Below are 19,663 nucleotides of genomic sequence, written 5' to 3'. Positions count from 1 at the left end.
GCTCTCCTTTTTACCCAAGTATTTTTTGGTAGAAACGCAGCAAGGGGGCTGTACTGGGTTTTATTGATGTATATGTGTGTGTGTTTATGTGTGTGTGTGTTGGTCTTGAGGCACGAAGCGACACCCAGCAGAGCCTCAACTCATCCTGCAACACAAACTACACAACTAGTACTGGCCTCCCTTCTTGATGTGCGCACAGCAGGACTGGCAGTCTGAGAGTCATGTTGGGGAACAATAAGAGTTTGAAGGCTGCAGGCTATGGAAGACAGACAAAGAGTGTACAGATGGAATCTGACCATTAAAAAGGAGGAGGAAGACGACACTGTGTTTTTGAATCCATCTGGGGAAAAGCTGCAGATATTGTACAAACCCCGTTTCCATATGAGTTGGGAAATTGTGTTAGATGTAAATATAAACGGAATACAATGATTTGCAAATCCTTTTCAACCCATATTCAGTTGAATATGCTACAAAGACAACATATTTGATGTTCAAACTCATGAACTTTATATTTTTTTGCAAATAATAATTAACTTAGAATTTCATGGCTTCAACATGTGCCAAAGTAGTTGGGAAAGGGAATGTTCACCACTGTGTTACATGGCCTTTCCTTTTAACAACACTCAGTAAACGTTTGGGAACTGAGGGGACACATTTTTTAAGCTTCTCAGGTGGAATTCTTTCCCATTCTTGCTTGATGTACAGCTTAAGTTGTTCAACAGTCCGGGGGTCTCCGTTGTGGTATTTTAGACTTCATAATGCGCCAAACATTTTCAATGGGAGACAGGTCTGGACTACAGGCAGGCCAGTCTAGTACCCGCACTCTTTTACTATGAAGCCACGTTGATGAAACACGTGGCATGGCATTGTCTTGCTGAAATAAGCAGGGGCGTCCATGGTAATGTTGCTTGGATGGCAACATATGTTGCTCCAAAACCTGTATGTACCTTTCAGCATTAATGGCGCCTTCACAGATTTGTAAGTTACCCATGTCTTGGGCACTAATACACCCCCATATCATCACAGATGCTGGCTTTTCAACTTTGCGCCTATAACAATCTGGATGGTTCTTTTCCTCTTTGGTCCGGACGACACGACGTCCACAGTTTCCAAAAACAATTTGAAATGTGGACTCGTCAGACCACAGAACACTTTTCCACTTTGTATCAGTCCATTTTAGATGAGCTCAGGCCCAGCGAAGCCGACTGCGTTTCTGGGTGTTGTTGATAAACGGTTGTCGCCTTGCATAGGAGAGTTTTAACTTGCACTTACAGATGTAGCGACCAACTGTAGTTACTGACAGTGGGTTTCTGAAGTGTTCCTGAGTCCATGTGGTGATATCCTTTACACACTGATGTCGCTTGTTGATGCAGTACAGCCTGAGGGATCCAATGTCACGGGCTTAGCTGCTTACGTGCAGTGATTTCTCCAGATTCTCTGAACCCTTTGATGATATTACGGATCGTAGATGGTGAAATCCCTAAATTCCTTGCAATAGCTGGTTGAGAAAGGTTTTTCTTAAACTGTTCAACAATTTGCTCACGCATTTGTTGACAAAGTGGTGACCGTCGTTCCATCCTTGTTTGTGAGTGACTGAGCATTTCATGGAATCTACTTTTATACCCAATCATGGCACCCATCTGTTCCCAATTTGCCTGTTCACCTGTGGGATGTTCCAAATAAGTGTTTGTGTTAAGGTTTGCAGAGGAGGTGACGGCAACAGACACTAGATGGCAGTAATGTTCAATGATTTATTATATATAGTAATATATATAATAATAAACACTAAATATATGAACTAAGGAAATGGAGTGTGGCAAAATCCAAGAGTGTGTATGGTGTACGACTATGTGTAGTATTTAACTGAGGTGTGCGTTACCAAGTGTTGAACGAGAGATGAGGAAGTCCAGGGGAAGAGGGGAATCCGTGTCCAAGCGGGAGGTCGAGATCCAAGGAGCAGTCCGAGAAGCAGGGGAACGACGACGAGAAATGACGAGACACACAGCAACGTCAAAACACGGGAATGGAGGTCTGCAGTAGGATGACACGACAATGAAACACGGAAGGGAAAACAGACAGAGAGAACAGTATTGCATCAAGCAGGATGATCGCTTACTATACGCCAACAGATGATTATATTCCGGCGCCGGCATGCCAAGATGTCCAGGCTTATGAAGGCAGCTCCTTCATTCCAGGCAGGTGTGATGATTGCCGGCAAGTGATTGCAGCTGGCGGCAGCTGCAGGGCGGAGACGCGCGCGGCGCGTCCCTAGATCTGCGCCACAGTCGTGGGCGTGTCCCGCGGTGCTTGCAGCGCGCAAGGATGAGGACGCATTCCAATGCGCCCTGGCCGTGACAGTTTGATGAGCATTCCTCAACTTTATCAGTATTTATTGCCACTTTTCTCAACTTCTTTGTCACGTGTTGCTGGCACCAAATTCTAAAGTTAATGATTATTTGCAACAAAAAAAAAATGTTTATCAGTTTGAACATCAAATATGTTGTCTTTGTAGCATATTCAACTGAATATGGGTTGAAAATGATTTGCAAATCATTGTATTCCGTTTATATTTACATCTAACACAATTTCCCAACTCATATTGAAACGGGGTTTGTACATGCAACCACACATTGGCGACTAAGGGTGACATTAAACACGGGGCGGCGTGGCTCGGCTGGTAGAACAGCCGTGTCAGCAACTTGAGGGTTCCAGGTTCGATCCCCACTGCCGCCATTCTAGTTACTTCTTCACCCACCTTCTCCCAGTGCCACCCGCACTGGTTTAAATGTAACTTAGAAAATGGGTTTCATTATGTAAAGCGCTTTGAGTCACGGGAGAAAAGCGCTACATAAATATTATTTACTTCACTAATCTGTTGTATAATTTTTATTTAGTGCTTATATGGAATTTTTACATGTATTTTCAAGTGACCACTATGGTCGCCTCCCTGGTCAGCGTGTACTGTAGATGTCCAACCGGGAAGAGATCCAAAGCAGACTTCGGCTTTAAAAAATGTCAGATAAGAAAAAACTGGATTGACCTGAATAGAAGATTTTATTTGAATCTGAAAAAAAGTCTTAAAGTGGACCTATTACGAAAAAATATTTTTTTTTTACCTTTTGGTACCTAGTTTTGTGTATTTGGGATCTGCATAAGTCCCAAAAATGTTAAATCAAACCACAAGGCATGGCGAAGATATTTATAAAATATTCTTGCCTTCCTTCTAAATTCTTCCTAACGAGCAATTTGCAATTTGCTCTATTTTTGACGTCAGCGAATATCTCCATATATAGTAGAAATCTATGTGAGTCCGCCATTTTAGTCCGACGTGGGGCAGACTGGCTCGTACATGCACGTGCATCCTCCTCTGTTGCCATTTGTAATACAAAGTAGCGTACAGTTCGAACTCATATCTGCCAGTAGACTCCATATGGAAGCGCTAAAAACTACAACACGGCGGACGGGGAGAAGACGCAGTCGAAGTGGAGGCACGTAAATAAGACCACCCACAAAACAGCGCATTCTGGAGAAACATTCAGAGAGCGGCTTGAAGATGGTCTGTAAAACATAATCGATGCAACATCAGAACCACCGTAATATTTTAAATCGACCAGTGCTTCTTAACCATAGAACCATCGTTGGTCTGCGAGAACCCCTTAGAGACTGCCAAAGCCCAAAGCAGGTTAAAATATAAACTATAATACTTTTGGAGAAGGCGGAGCATGCATCTAAAGCAGGGGTCGGCAACCCGCGGCTCTTTGATCAGTCTGATGCGGCTCAGCCGCATACTTGCCGACCCCCCCCCGCCCGATTTTCCCGGGAGACTTCCAGATTTCAGTGCCTCTTGCAGAAAACTCCTGGGATTAATATTCTCCGATTTTCACCCTTACATTAATAATAAGGGCGTGCCATGATGGTACAGCATTTAGCGCCCTCTACAATCTGTATAAACAGCGTGCCAACCCAGCCTCTTGTTATATGCATCTTCTGCTTGCACACGTAAGTGACAGCAAGGCATACTTGGTCAACAGCCACACAGGTTACACTGACGGTGGCCATTTAAAACAACTTTAACACTCTTAATAATAATGTGCCACATTTTGGACCAAAACCAAACAAGAATGACAAACACATTCCGGGAGATCATCTGCACCTTAACACAACATAAACACAATAGAACAAATACCCAGAATCCCATGCAGCCCTGACTCTTCCGGGCTACATTATACACCCCTGCTACCACCAAACCCCGCCCCCACCCCAACCCTGCTCCCTCACACATCAACCCCCCCTCTGTGCGTCGTTGAGGTGAAGAGTTAGGGCTGCATGGGATTCTGGGTATTTGTTCTGTTGTGTTTATGTTGTGTTACGGTGCGGATGTTCTCCCGAAATGTGTTTCTCATTCTTGTTTGATGTGGGTTCACAGTGTGGCGCATTATTAGTAAGAGTGTTAAAGTTTTTTATACAGCCACCGTCAGTGTAACCTGTGTGGTTGTTGACCAAGTATGCCTTGCTGTCACTTACGTGTGCAAGCAGAAGCCCCATACAACGTGTGGCTGGGCCGGCACGCTGATTTTAATGGGCGCTAAATGCTGTAACATCACGGCAAGTTCGAGAGAACAGTTGCCTTGACAATCATAGTCTGCCGGAAAAATCGGGAGGGTTGACAAGTATGACGCTGTCACGCGCCATTCATATAAAACCCGCGGGCCGCACTAACATTCAATTTTCATATTAAGGTGTGGGCCGCGTGTCTGAGACCCTTGGTTTATACATAGCACAAAGCAAGAAAAAATGTATGCAGTGTTATTTCATTTTAAATTTCAAAATAATTTTGTGGCTCCCATTGTTTTCTTTAATTTGTGAAACTGGTCAAAATGGCTCTTTGACTGGAAAAGGTTGCCGACCCCTGATCTAAAGGGAACGCCTAAACACACGAGCCGTTTGCAGACATATGCGGTAGGTTAAAAATATGACTTTGGAGCAAAATTTACTAAAACTTTAGACCAAGACATATACCTGTACAATACATGTTATCTGGACCACAAGGATGTGTGTTAAATGTAGAATTAAGTTCCTCTTCACTTTAAGGTGAAGAGAAAAGTAATGTTGTCTTTATTTGTCCAAAAAATGGATCTTGAAAAAGCGTGGTCGTCTTATATTTGGGTTTATACGTTAATTATCGCTAATGATTCTTCTCAAAGACTCCTATCAATAGATAGCGATGGCTGATTGACGCACTTTGCTAGGGTTTTTCTTTAGACACCGACTTTGATGGTCAGAGAGTGAGTGGACCCAAAAAAACATTGTCACTGCTAGACAGGCCATTTTCTACCATTGCTATGCAGAGATGGAGACCACAAAGAGTGAGTCATGTCCAGAGATTCACAGGAACACAAACACAATCACAATGCTGCCATGCACAAGTGGCAGTTGCCGCACAATAGCAACACTGATGAGTGTGTACGAGACAACCCTGTGTGGAAACAAATCATCGCAATACTGACATTAGGGAGATGGAGGGCCGGACAAAACCCAAATAGGAAACCTCAACAATGCTGTACTGCTGAGAATGTTTACGTTTCAGAAAGGACTCACCTTATGTGACTACCTAAAGAAACCTGACCAAGCGTGATACGGTTCTCTGGATCCACCATACATGGAATATGTGCTTATAGGCTCACACATGAGCACATTTATGGGTAACCGACCCAAAAGTTGTGTATCAAAAGTTATTATTGAGAAGTGATACAAAACAAAAACAAAGTCAAAGCCAATGGTTGCTATCCTCACTCAATTCAGTAGCACAGAGTAGAGACTACGGATGCCCGATAATGGCTTTTTGCCGATATCCGATATTCCAGACAAATAAAATAATTAGTAAATACTAAAAAACAATACTATGGCTATAAGTACACATGTAAAACACACATTTGTTACAAAATTCAGTCATTTCACTTGCATTAGTTTGTGCTACGTGGGCGGTTTGGACTTCGCTAATATTTGCCACGTGACGGGCCACATCAAGTGACGTAGCGGACCACATTGAATGACATGGCCGTCCACTTTAAATGATGTGGCAGACGACATTGAATGACATGGCAGGCCACATTAACTAAAGGCCTTAGTGGCCACATGCGTGGACAGCACCTTTTAGCTCGTATTTCCAAAATTGTGTACACTACTGAATTGGGGTCTTATGCCGACATATGGACACTTATACTGCCATCTGGTGGTGTCAGAAGAGTATAACATACAATGGAATTTGGAAACAGAAGTGTAAAAATAAAAATGTGCATGTCACTACACATGAAGTACACGTTTGTGTAGTTATGGACTAAGTACATCATATCAAAAGATGATTTTTTGTTTTTATTCTAATTAGGGTCCAATAAGCCCAAATAGCAAAGAGAAATACAAAAAGCATGTAAACACACAGCTTGGGCCTTAAGAGGTTAAATGATGTGGCGGGCCAGATCTGACCCCGGGCCTTAAGTTTGACACATGCTATCTAGCGAGTAGCGACTAGGGACTAGCTAGGCCAGTGGTTCTTAACCTGGGTTCGATCGAACCCTAGGGGTTCGGTGAGTCGGGCTCAGGGGTTCCGCGGAGGTCAAGACACACCCGACTCATCGTGTAAATAAAAACTTCTCCCTATCTGCGTATTACGGATACGGCAACAGCAGAAGTCACACTGATTTGCAGGTGTGTCATTTGTTGTGTTGGTTTTGTTGATTGAACAAGGTGATGTTCACGCACGGTTAATTTTGTGCACCAGAAAAAAAACTTGGTAACACTTTAGTATGGGGAACATATTCACCATTAATTAGTTGCTTATTAACATGCAAATTAGTAACATATTGGCTCTTAACTAGTCATGATTAAGTACTTATTTGTCAGGCGTGTCCCTGACAGTTTGACTGTTTGTCTTTTCTGTCAACGCTTTTATTTTGTCTTCATTTCCTGATTGTCTCCCTGAGTGCTGCTTTCCCTCAGCTGTGGCTGATTGTGGCACCTGGCCACACCTGGTGTCAATCAGCCAGCTGCTATTTAAACCTGCCTTCCCCTCCGGTCAGTGCTGGATTATTGTCATTGTCGCTAATACTTGTTGTCACTACTACCTGTCATAATACTTGTCGTTGTAGCTCTGTCTACTTTTGTTCACTCTGCTCATGTCATAGTTCCTTCGTGTCACAGTAAGTGTTTTTGTTTCTTGTCCACAGTTAGCATTTGTGCTATTTTAGTTCATAGCCAAGTTTGTTCTCCGCCTTGTGCGCGCCTTTTGCTGTTACCCTTTTGTTTTGTTTTTTTGCCATAGTGTTTAATTAAATCATGTTTTCTCGCTCAATGCCTGCCGTCATCTCTGCATCTTGGGGTTCGTCACCAACAAACTCTGACACTTATTAATGCCTTATTCGGCATGGCCTTATTATAACCCTAACCCTCTAACCCTGGCCCTAACCAAATAACTCTAAATTAAGTCTTTGTTACTTAGAATATGTTCCCCATACTAAAGTGTTACCAAAAACATATAACTTTGTCTTGAATTTGGGAAAAAAACATTTGATTTTTCACTAAAGAAGGGTTCAGTGAATGCGCATATGAAACTGGTGGGGTTCGGTACCTCCAACAAGGTTAAGAACCACTGAGATAGGCTCTCTCTCTGCACCTTTGTGTAAAGTATGAACTCCTCCTCCACCCATTGAGACACAGATGGTGGATGACTGACAAGAGGGTTCACTCAGTTCATTCAATTCTGCAATTGAATAAACGCGCTTAGGTGCTGAGAGCGATGGGTAGAATGAAATCCATCAATTTATAGGCCCGGGCCTACAGGGAACACAACAATGGTGCCTGTTTGGAAAAATGTTTTGTTTGTTTAGGATTATTAGCATTTATTGTGATTCTACTTTTTCTTTCCCCAAGCTGGCAGTGACATATGTGCATGGTTGTGAAACTGGTCGGTTAAAGGACCAATAAATGAACCACCTGCTTAATCATACCCTTTACTCTTAATCTTTCAAAAGTAAAAGGCGAGCTCTAGTTGAGTTGTTACAAGTAAATTGGTTTTAAGACTGTGAGAAAGAGAATATATGGGAGGTAGAAGGGTTTGTGGAGGAAATCACACCGGGTAATATAGTGTGGTGTGCAGGCTGGGAGAGACATGAGGGAGATATATTGACAGCGCTAATCCGGAATGTGCGTCTCGGGAAGAGGTAGAGTAGCGTTAGTGGCCTGAAGGCTGGGGACGGGGAGAAATGTTTGTGTGTTCAATATCACGCTCTGTCAGTAGCTGTAATATCTCTTCCATTTCATTAGTTGAGACGTGAATAGACATCAATCAGTGGCCGCTTGGCTGATTGAAAGGGAAGTAGCTCCGTATCGGAGAACATCGAGGAGCATCACAGAACACGGTTGTACAAAATTATTATAAGAATGAAATACAACACGGTATGGCAACTGCACGCAGAATATGATTCACATCTGACACCAACGCAAATGTTTTATAGAGAGATTTACATTGGGAACGCTAAAAACCGAACTTTTGGTTCCTGGAACCACCAGTTCCTAGAACTATAGATTCCTGTAGAAGTGTGTGGTTTGTGTTTCCACAGCATTCCACAGTTCAGGGTTTTTTTGATTGATTGAGACTTTGCACAGTGAAGTACATATTCCGTACAATTGACCACTAAACAGTATGTAGGAACCAGAATATTAATAACAGAAAGAAAGAACCCTTTTGTGTGAATGAGTGTAAATGGGGGAGGGAGGTTTTTTGGGTTGGTGTACTAATTGTAAGTGTATCTTGTGTTTTTTATGTTGATTTATAAAAAAAACCCAAAAAAACCGATACTGATAATAAAAAAAAAAACGATACCGATAATTTCCGATATTACATTTTAAAGCATTATCGACATCTATAGTCTCCATGCCATAGGACCCTGGCCTACTATTTGCCAAGGACAGTGTGGTGGATGTCTGTGCACCAGTCTCCCCACTTTAAAGGGGAACATTATCACCAGACCTATGTAAGCGTCAATATATACCTTGATGTTGCAGGAAAAAGACCATATATTTTTTTAACCGATTTCCGAACTCTAAATGGGTGAATTTTGGCGAATTAAACGCCTTTCTAATATTCGCTCTCGGAGCGATGACGTCACATCGGGAAGCAATCCGCCATTTTCTCAAACGCCGAGTCAAATCAGCTCTGTTATTTTCCGTTTTTTTCGACTGTTTTCCGTACCTTGGAGACATCATGCCTCGTCGGTGTGTTGTCGGAGGGTGTAACAACACGAACAGGGACGGATTCAAGTTGCACCAGTGGCCCAAAGATGCGAAAGTGGCAAGAAATTGGACGTTTGTTCCGCACACTTTACCGACGAAAGCTATGCTACGACAGAGATGGCAAGAATGTGTGGATATCCTGCGACACTCAAAGCAGATGCATTTCCAACGATAAAGTCAAAGAAATCTGCTGCCAGACCCCCATTGAATCTGCCGGAGTGTGTGAGCAATTCAGGGACAAAGGACCTCGGTAGCACGGCAAGCGATGGCGGCAGTTTGTTCCCGCAGACGAGCAAGCTAAACCCCCTATCGACCCTAGCTTCCCTGGCCTGCTGACATCAACTCCAAAACCGGACAGATCAGCTTTCAGGAAAAGAGAGCGGATGAGGGTATGTCTACAGAATATATTAATTGATGAAAAATGGGCTGTCTGCACTCTCAAAGTGCATGTTGTTGCCAAATGTATTTCATATGCTGTAAACATAGTTCATAGTTGTTAGTTTCCTTTAATGCCAAACAAACACATACCAATCGTTGGTTAGAAGGCGATCGCCAAATTCGTCCTCGCTTTCTCCCGTGTCGCTGGCTGTCGTGTCGTTTTCGTCGGTTTCGCTTGCATACGGTTCAAACCGATATGGCTCAATAGCTTCAGTTTCTTCTTCAATTTCGTTTTCGCTACCTGCCTCCACACTACAACCATCCGTTTTAATACATGCGTAATCTGTTGAATCGCTTAAGCCGCTGAAATCCGAGTCTGAATCCAAGCTAATGTCGCTATAGCTTGCTGTTCTTTCCGCCATGTTTGTTTGTGTTGGCTTCACTATGTGACGTCACAGGAAAATGGACGGGTGTTTATAACGATGGTTAAAATCAGGCACTTTGAAGCTTTTTTTTAGGGATATTGCGTGATGGGTAACATTTTGAAAAAAACTTCGAAAAATATAATAAGCCACTGGGAACTGATTTGTAATGGTTTTAACAATTCTGAAATTGTGATAATGTTCCCCTTTAAAAGATTCCACACACAGGCGTTCTCCTGAAGGCAATCCCACCAACAGGAGGACAATCATACTCGTTTCGAGTGATCGTTGACGAACATGTTTTTGATGATTTCGTTCTTTAATTCAATGAATATCATCCGCTTATCCTCAGCAATGTCCTTCGCACTCACTATCTTCCTCAACATGGTTGTAAAACAAGGCTATGTCGATCTCTAGAATAAAGCTAAGTGATTGAGACCAGATGTTTTGGTGGAATCTTAAGGGGTTCACTGTGACATTCACTATGTCAACGAGCAGTAATGAGGAGCCTAACCCACATTTTTGCCCGCAACCATAAAAATAAAAATTAGCCAAGTCACAGGTCGAAAAACTCATAAAAACCCGGGGTACCTTTGCACAAGGTTATGGATAAAAATTGTCAGAATAATTGTATCTAAGTTATCACAAAACTTTGTGTTTCAATGAGTTCCTGGCGAGCAGACAAAAGCTATCTTTGATCTTACCAATCAAAAGGCTTGTAAAACCCCACTGTGTGGGATGGGAAGCGACATGAAGGTGTCAGTTTCTTTGATCTATTGTAATCCACAGGAAGATTTTGTCTTGACCGGAGATCTACAAAGCGGAGAGGAAGCAGGACCTGACCCCCCTCCAGGCACCTTTTCTTTGAACTGTTTTGTAACCAAAGGCGACGGCTGTTTACGACCCCCCTTCCTTTAGAAACAGCTGTTGCCATGTAATCAGGGAAAGTCCAAATAAACGAGGAGGCGTGCGACCTTTTGTCAGAGCGTGGTGGAAGACTGTACAAAGAGTACAGCCCAGACGTTTCTCCTCAATGAGCTAAATTGAATTATGTCTCTGTTTAATTCCTTGCTTCTTGTCTGTTTAAAAGATGTCATCAGTGTTTGAACCTGACAAAATAAGTTCAAATGTTTGCATTATAAAGCTACAATAAAGTAAACGCCTGACAATTGTCCATGTTGCAGTATGTTTCATGACCTCTTTTATGGGTATTATCACATGTTTTTGTTTTGAAGAAGATCAAAAGCTGCGGATCCTTACCAGAGTTCACGCTTCCGTCATTGTTAATGGCGGTTAGAACACAAGGAAGCGGGTCGCCATCTTTCTGCTGCAATTTGCTGCTGTTCAGCAGTCGGAGCTGCTGCGACGTCACCGGTGGAAAACGGTAGAACTGGAAGGTGAAGTAGATATTGCTCGGCCACTCAGGAGCAACCCCTTTAACTGGTTTTCTGTTGAAAGACACAAGGTGGAATCTTTAGAAAAGTATCAATACTATTTTTTTGCACCAACAGGACAAATATATGGTATTTTCTCCCCAAAGTTTATTTCTTTAATAAAAGTATTGTAACTTACTCTAGCTTAATTTTAAGAAAAACATATTTACACGTACAAACCCCGTTTCCATATGAGTTGGGAAATTGTGACTGCACTACAAAGACAAGATATTTTGATGTTCAAACTCGAACTTTTTTTGTTTCGCAAATAATAATTAAAGGGGAACATTATCACAATTTCAGAAGGGTTAAAACCATTAAAAATCAGTTCCCAGTGGCTTATTTTATTTTTCGAAGTTTTTTTCAAAATTTTACCCATCACGCAATATCCCTAAAAAAAGCTTCAAAGTGCCTGATTTTAACCATCATTATATACACCCGTCCATTTTCCTGTGACGTCACACAGTGATGCCAATACAAAAAAACATGGCGGATAGAACAGCAAGGTATAGCGACATTAGCTCGGATTCAGACTCGGATTTCAGCGGCTTAAGCGATTCAACAGATTACGCATGTATTGAAACGGATGGTTGTAGTGTGGAGGCAGGTAGCGAAAACGAAATTGAAGAAGAAACTGAAGCTATTGAGCCATATCGGTTTGAACCGTATGCAAGCGAAACCGATGAAAACGACACGACAGCCAGCGACACGGGAGAAAGAGAGGACGAATTCGGCGATCGCCTTCTAACCAACGATTGGTATGTGTTTGTTTGGCATTAAAGGAAACTAACAACTATGAACTAGGTTTACAGCATATGAAATACATTTGGCAACAACATGCACTTTGAGAGTGCAGACAGCCCAGTTTTCATCAATTAATATATTCTGTAGACATACCCTCATCCGCTCTCTTTTCCTGAAAGCTGATCTGTCCAGTCCAGTTGGAAATGCATCTGCTTTGAGTGTCGCAGGATATCCACACATTCTTGCCATCTCTGTCGTAGCATAGCTTTCGTCGGTAAAGTGTGCGGAACAAACGTCCAATTTCTTGCCACTTTCGCATCTTTGGCCCACTGGTGCAACTTGAATCCGTCCCTGTTCGTGTTGTTACACCCTCTGACAACACACCGACGAGGCATGATGTCTCCAAGGTACGGAAAACAGTCGAAAAAACAGAAAATAACAGAGGTGATTTGACTCGGTGTTTGTAATGTGTTTGAGAAAATGGCGGATTGCTTCCCGTTGTGACGTCATCACTACGAGAGCGAATAATAGAAAGGCGTTTAATTCGCCAAAATTCACCCATTTAGAGTTCGGAAATCGATTAAAAAAATATATGGTCTTTTTTCTGCAACATCAAGGTATATATTGACGCTTACATAGGTCTGGTGATAATGTTCCCCTTTAACTTACAATTTCATGGCTGCAACATGTGCCAAAGTAGTTGGGAAAGGGCATGTTCACCACTGTGTTACATGGCCTTTCCTTTTAACAACACTCAGTAAACGTTTGGGAACTGAGGAGACACATTTTTTAAGCTTCTCAGGTAGAATTCTTTCCCATTCTTGCTTGATAGAGCACTACATGTTTCCATCTGTTGAAAAGCTTTATGAAGATGATAATTTCATTTTCCAGCATGATCTGGCACCTGCCCACAGTGCCAAAACCACCAGTAACTGGTGTACTGACCATGGCATTACTGCCCTCGATTGGCCTGCCAACTCCCCTGACCTGAACCCTATAGAGAATGTGTGGGGTATTGTGAAGAAGAAGCTGAAAGACACCAGACCCAATAATGCAAATGAGCTAAAGGCTTCTATTGAAGCATCCTGGGCATCCATAACATCTCAGCAATGCCACAGGCTGATTGCCTCCATGCAGTAATCCGTGCAAAAGGATTCCCAACCAAGTACTGAGTGCATTCCTTGACATTTTCAAATGTTTGATTTTGTTTTGCTGTTATAAATCTTTTTTTTTTTTACTTGGTCTGAGTAAATATTCTAATTTTTTGAGATGGGATTTTTGAGTTTTCTTAAGCTGTATGCCATAATCAGCAATATTAAAATAATAAAAGGCTTGCAATATTTCAGTTGATGTGTAATGAATCCAGAATGTATGACATTTTTGTTTTTTTTAATTGCATTACAGAAAATAAATAACTTTATCACAATATTTCAATTTTCTGAGACAGTCCTGTATTACTGAAATATCCGTTTTTGACCTTATCTCTTTGTCAGAGGAATGTATATAGAAACTCACTATTGTTAGTGCAGTAAAGGTATGAATACTATGCAGAAGTAGAACCAGTTTGCATCCTTGGTCAAAATGGGTTTAAAGAATGCTATCGTGTTTTTTTTTAACAGACAATAGAAAAAAAAAAGCTCTTTCTCCTCACACAAACAACAAAGAACACTTCCACATACACACATTCAAACAAACCTTCCAATTTCCAGCGCCTACGAAGAGACAATCCTGGATTTGACAGCGTACACATTGAATGATAATGAAATCATGCTGCGGTTCCTGCTTTACTATTAATGTATTAATGAACTGATTGGCAATCAGACATCATGTATCTGAATGTTCTGCAATTTGTCATCCCCAAAGCAAGAACTGAACTGGGCAAGAAAGCATGTAGGTTTTCAGCACCGAAGGCTTGGAATAACCTACAATCGAATATTCAACTTCAAACTCTTGTTGCATTGAATGAGTTTAAAGCTTCTGTGAAAGGACTACAGTCTTGTCTGTATGCACATGTGTCATGTGAGCAAGTTTTAATGTTGTAAATGTGATGTTTTATGTGTTGTTTACTGTTTTAAATGTAACCTTGCTGCTGCCCTCTTGGCCAGGTCTCCCTTGGAAAAGAGATCCTTGATCTCAATGGGATTTTTACCTGGTTAAATAAAGGCTAAATAAATCAAATAAAAAATCTAACATTGAGGTGAAAAAGAATACTTTCTTTTGTAAACAGCTCTATCAGGATGAGGACTGATTGAACGTGTTATGTTTCAACTTGACTAATAATACTTCTGCCTGTGCATGCATTACAGAACAGAGATTATATTCTAGTTACATGTATCTATATTAAAGGGGAACATTATCACCAGACCTATGTAAGCGTCAATATATACCTTGATGTTGCAGAAAAAAGACCTTTTTTTTTTTTAACCGATTTCCGAACTCTAAATGGGTGAATTTTGGCGAATTAAACGCCTTTCTATTATTCGCTCTCGGAGCAATGACGTCGGGAAGCAATCCGCCATTTTCTCAAACACCGAGTCAAATCAGCTCTGTTATTTTCCGTTTTTTCGACTGTTTTCCGTACCTTGGAGACATCATGCCTCGTCGGGTGTGTTGTCGGAGGGTGTAATAACACGAACAGGGACGAATTCAAGTTGCACCAGTGGCCCAAAGATGCGAAAGTGGCAAGAAATTGGATGTTTGTTCCGCACACTTTACCGACGAAAGCTATGCTACGACAGATGATCAAGAGAAGAATATCGACCCTAGCTTCCCTGGCCTGCTGACATCAACTCCAAAACTGGACAGATCAGCTTTCAGGAAAAGAGCGGGGATGAGGGTATGTCTACAGAATATATTAATTGATGAAAACTGGGCTGTCTGCACTCTCAAAGTGCATATTGTTGCCAAATGTATTTCATATGCTGTAAACCTAGTTCATAGTTGTTAGTTTCCTTTAATGCCAAACAAACACATACCAATCGTTGGTTAGAAGGCGATCGCCGAATTCGTCCTCGCTTTCTCCCGTGTCGCTGGCTGTCGTGTCGTTTTCGTCGGTTTCGCTTGCATACGGTTCAAACCGATATGGCTCAATAGCTTCAGTTTCTTCTTCAATTTCGTTTTCGCTACCTGCCTCCACACTACAACCATCCGTTTCAATACATGCGTAATCTGTTGAATCGCTTAAGCCGCTGAAATCCGAGTCTGAATCCGAGCTAATGTCGCTATACCTTGCTGTTCTTTCCGCCATGTTTGTTTGTATTGGCATCACTGTGTGACGTCACAGGAAAATGGACGGGTGTATATAACGATGGTTAAAATCAGGCACTTTGAAGCTTTTTTTAGGGATATTGCGTGATGGGTAAAATTTTGAAAAAAACTTCGAAAAATGAAATAAGCCACTGGGAACTGATTTTTAATGGTTTTAACCCTTCTGAAATTGTGATAATGTTCCCCTTTAACAACTTATAATAAGGCACTTGCAGATACAATGAGGTCGGTTACATTTACTAAAAAAATTACATTAATAGCCACAATCAAAACATTCCATAAACACGTCATATGACAAATCTTTTAAACTCCTTCTTTATCTTTAAAGGGCAACTAAAAAAAAACTACTTTTTATACCACACATTTGCTGCAGCAGGGGAAAGTGATTGAAAATGAAGATAAAGAGGGCTTATATGTTCAGTTTCTTATATTCAGACAGGTTTTAGTAATAATAGATGGGAGTTTTTAAACTTTGTTATACCTAAAAACCTGTCTGAATATAAGAAACTGCACATATATTTATTAGGAAGACATAATGAACCTTCTTAAGCAATAAACAAAATAACAACATAGTGTAAACCTGACAATAAATGATTAATTTTAACAGCCGAAGATTGCATGCCATATTCAACAATACCAATACATTTCCTTGTTCATTAATTAGTAATAATTTATTACTTAATATACTGCTTTTATTTATACATTGTACAATATGTCTGTCATTTTGCGTTAATTTATTCATTCAACTCGCTTAATTGTTTTTGTTTTTCTTCACTTCTTATTTCTTGCCATTTTCTGTTCTTGTTTACTTTTTGATTGCGTAAGCGACACATTCTCTCTTCCCACTCTCGTTGACACTTAAGCACGGGAAATAAACAAACTATCACTAAATGCTGGGAAATGGAGAATGGGTCAAATTAAACAAGCTCTGCGTCTTCCTATTTTCAAACATGTTGCATAGCGAAACAGTAAATGTGATATTTTTTCGAGTACCTTTCTTATGCGGATAAAAACTGAACATGATTTGATGCATGCTTAGTTTTTGGCACTACAAATCAAGGTCAAGGTGAATTTATTTATATAGCACAATTGTAAAACAGACTACTCCCCCCAGTGGTGTACATTGAAAGGAAAAGGAAGAAATAATAATCAAAATCACATGAAATACACAACATTCTATATATGAAACACAGTTAAAATGCATAAAAATAGTGCAAAAAAAGGTAAAAGATTAAAAACAATTGAAATCACAATAAGTACACAACATTCTATATATAAATAAATAACACCGTAAAAGATCATGCAGTAAAGTATAAAAACTGACATGTTATCGGTTTACTTGGAAAAACTTGTTAATTGTATGCACTACACCCATTAATATCACATTTTTCAGTGAGAGTGTCTGCTATGTTTGCCTAATGAATAAAATATGAGAGCTAATTATCATTAGCTCTCATTAATCTTGGAAGAGGTCATGTTTACATTCAGGTTTGTTTATAAGCAGCCTATACATTTTTGAATAGATACATGATGGATGGATGTTTTTTTAAGGATGTGCCCTCCTTTTACTTTTGATGAGGATCAAAATGTCTAAAAACTATTAATATTTATTCATTTTTAATCATAAAATGTGTAAAAAAAAAAAAAAAATCTAAATTGCAATACTACAGTACTAATACAAATTCTATTGGTAAAATGTCATGACATTTGTGACCAAAAAAACCAATAACAACACAAATAATACTAATACTTCTACTAATAATAATAATAATAATACAATTAATAACAATATACATATCAATATACTTAACACCTATTAATATTTATTTTTTTTCATTTTTTTATTTGCAAGCAGACATTCACAAATATCTTCTCCAGCGTTACTCACGAGAAGCTTTTAACGAGAATAATGTACTTTTTTTTTAGTTTATGGTTAGGGAAATTTTACGAAAAAAAGAAAAAGATGACACCTATAATTATGATTATTATTATTATGATATTAAACTATTAAAATAACAATTATGTCTTTCTTTGTTGTTGTTTTTTAAGGTGCTGTTGTATTAATATTTGTATTGTTTTTAGTGTACTATGGGCCATGTTTGTGTCCAAAATAAAGTTTGACGATAATAATTGTTATTATCATGTTGTCTGTCTATCTGTGTTGGCCCTGCGATGAGGTGGCGACTTGTCCAGGGTGTACCCCGCCTTCCGCCCGATTGTAGCTGAGATAGGCTCCAGCACCCCCCCGCGACCCCGAACGGGACAAGCGGTAGAAAATGGATGGATGGATGGATTAAGATTATGTTTAAAAACACTAATGTTGATACAAACATATGTTGTATTTTATTATTTTTCATTTTAATGTATTATTGTATTCATTTAGTAATGCTATTAATGATAATATGGATACACAATCACATACTGTAGGTTATTATGTTTGTTTATTTTGGAGTTTACAGCTATCTTGGTAAAGGTCTGTACGGAGCCTCTAAAGCATGGGTGTCAAACTCTGGCCCGCGGGTCAAATTTGGCCCGCCGTGTAATTTCACTTGGCCTGTGAGGCGATATCAAATTAACACTAGAGCTGGCCCGCCGATCATATACAGCGGCGGTGCCGCGGTACACCGCTAATCCGTGCTGCAGTCTGCAGGTGTACCTAATGTTGTGGCCCAGCAGCGACTGCAGCACGGATTTCATATTTCATTCATTCACAACTCCTGCAACACGAACATTATTGTTTTTGCACTTTTGGCTTCGTATTAAATAACTTTTTCAAATAGATTCAATCTTGCACGTGGAAACTTTAAGTGTGGGCTTTAGTTGATACAACACTCCCGTCAGGGGGTGCATTCTACGCCGGGGGTGCATTATCCGGCACAACACCTAGTGCTGCAAAGGGTTCTGGGTATTTGTACTGTTGTGTTTATGTTGTGTTTCTGTGCGGATGTTCTCCCAAAATGTGTTTGTCATTCTTGTTTGGTGTGGATTCACAGTGTGGCGTATATTTCTAACAGTGTTAAAGTTGCTTAAACGGCCACTCTTAGTGTAAACTGTATCACTGTTGATGAAGTATGCGTTGCATTTACGTGAGTGTGCGTACAGGAGCTGCTCATATCTTGTGACTGGGCGGGCACGTTGTTAGAAGGGATGAAAAGCGGACGTGACGTCAGCTCGTAGAGAATGTAAGAAGCAGTGCCTGTAAGGCACGCCCCCAAGACTGTGGAATACGAGATATAATGACTGATGAACACCTTCGTTCGATAATGAGGGTTGCCTCAGCTCAAAGCCTGAGCCCCGACATTAATGAACTAGCATCCAAGAAAAGATGGCCGGTATCTGGCTTGGGCACATCAGTTTAGATCAGTGTGTTGCAAACTGAGCAGTTAAAAGTCCTGAATGGTTGGTGTATTCATTATTTTATTTTCAAATGTATTAGCCTGTGGAAAAAGTTAATGTTGATATTTACCTCAGAAGGCTGCAAATAAAAAAGAGGCATTACATTTTTATTTAAATTGTATTTGATATGCCATTGATATTTTTTAATCATTATTATTATTATTTGAAACTCGATTTTGCATGTCACTATAAAGTTATATAAGCCTTGCTTGTTCAATATTCAATGCAAAACTTGTTTGGGTCCCTATTAAAAGGTTAATTTGTTCAACCTTGGCCCGTGGCTTTGTTCAGTTTTAAATTGTGGCCCACTCTGTATTTGAGTTTGACACCCCTGTCTTAAAGGGACATGGGGGGAAAAAATGTTTATAATAGTTTTTTTTGTTTTTTTTAGACATGTATCTCATGCGCATGAGAAACTATCTCGTGCGCACAAGAAACTTTTTATAAAGTTATAAAAATAAAAATAAAATGTATAATATATTTTTTTTATACATGTCTAAAAAAAAAATTATAATTTTTGTTTTGTTTTTGTTTTTATAACTTTATAAAAAGTTTCTCGTGCGCACGAGATACATGTCTAAAAAAAAAAATAATATAATAAAAAAATTAAAAAAATCCCCCCATGTCCCTTTAGGGGCTCCGTAGGTCTGTGCCAGCATTTTAATGTTAAAAATAATCTTTGTTTCTTATCAGTTTAAACTGTCACTATACTTACAGTATGCATACTGTATAAGC

The 19,663-nt window shown here is 40.1% G+C and overlaps 1 protein-coding gene across 2 annotated transcripts in view; it reads right to left on the bottom strand.

The window, feature by feature from the left end:
- nphp4 (nephronophthisis 4) overlaps positions 1-19,663 on the bottom strand; it is a 462,240-nt gene that overhangs the window by 126,579 nt on the left and 315,998 nt on the right. For both annotated transcript variants that reach the window (XM_061974673.1, XM_061974681.1), the window contains exon 15: positions 11,349-11,536. In XM_061974673.1, the coding sequence (XP_061830657.1) occupies positions 11,349-11,536 (188 nt within the window). The remainder of the gene's footprint in view (positions 1-11,348; positions 11,537-19,663) is intronic.

The sequence above is a fragment of the Nerophis lumbriciformis genome, linkage group LG01, assembly GCF_033978685.3.
Source record: "Nerophis lumbriciformis linkage group LG01, RoL_Nlum_v2.1, whole genome shotgun sequence".
NCBI lineage: Eukaryota > Metazoa > Chordata > Actinopteri > Syngnathiformes > Syngnathidae > Nerophis > Nerophis lumbriciformis.
Note: the sequence above shows the minus strand (reverse complement) of the source record. Positions and strands in the feature narration are given on the sequence as shown.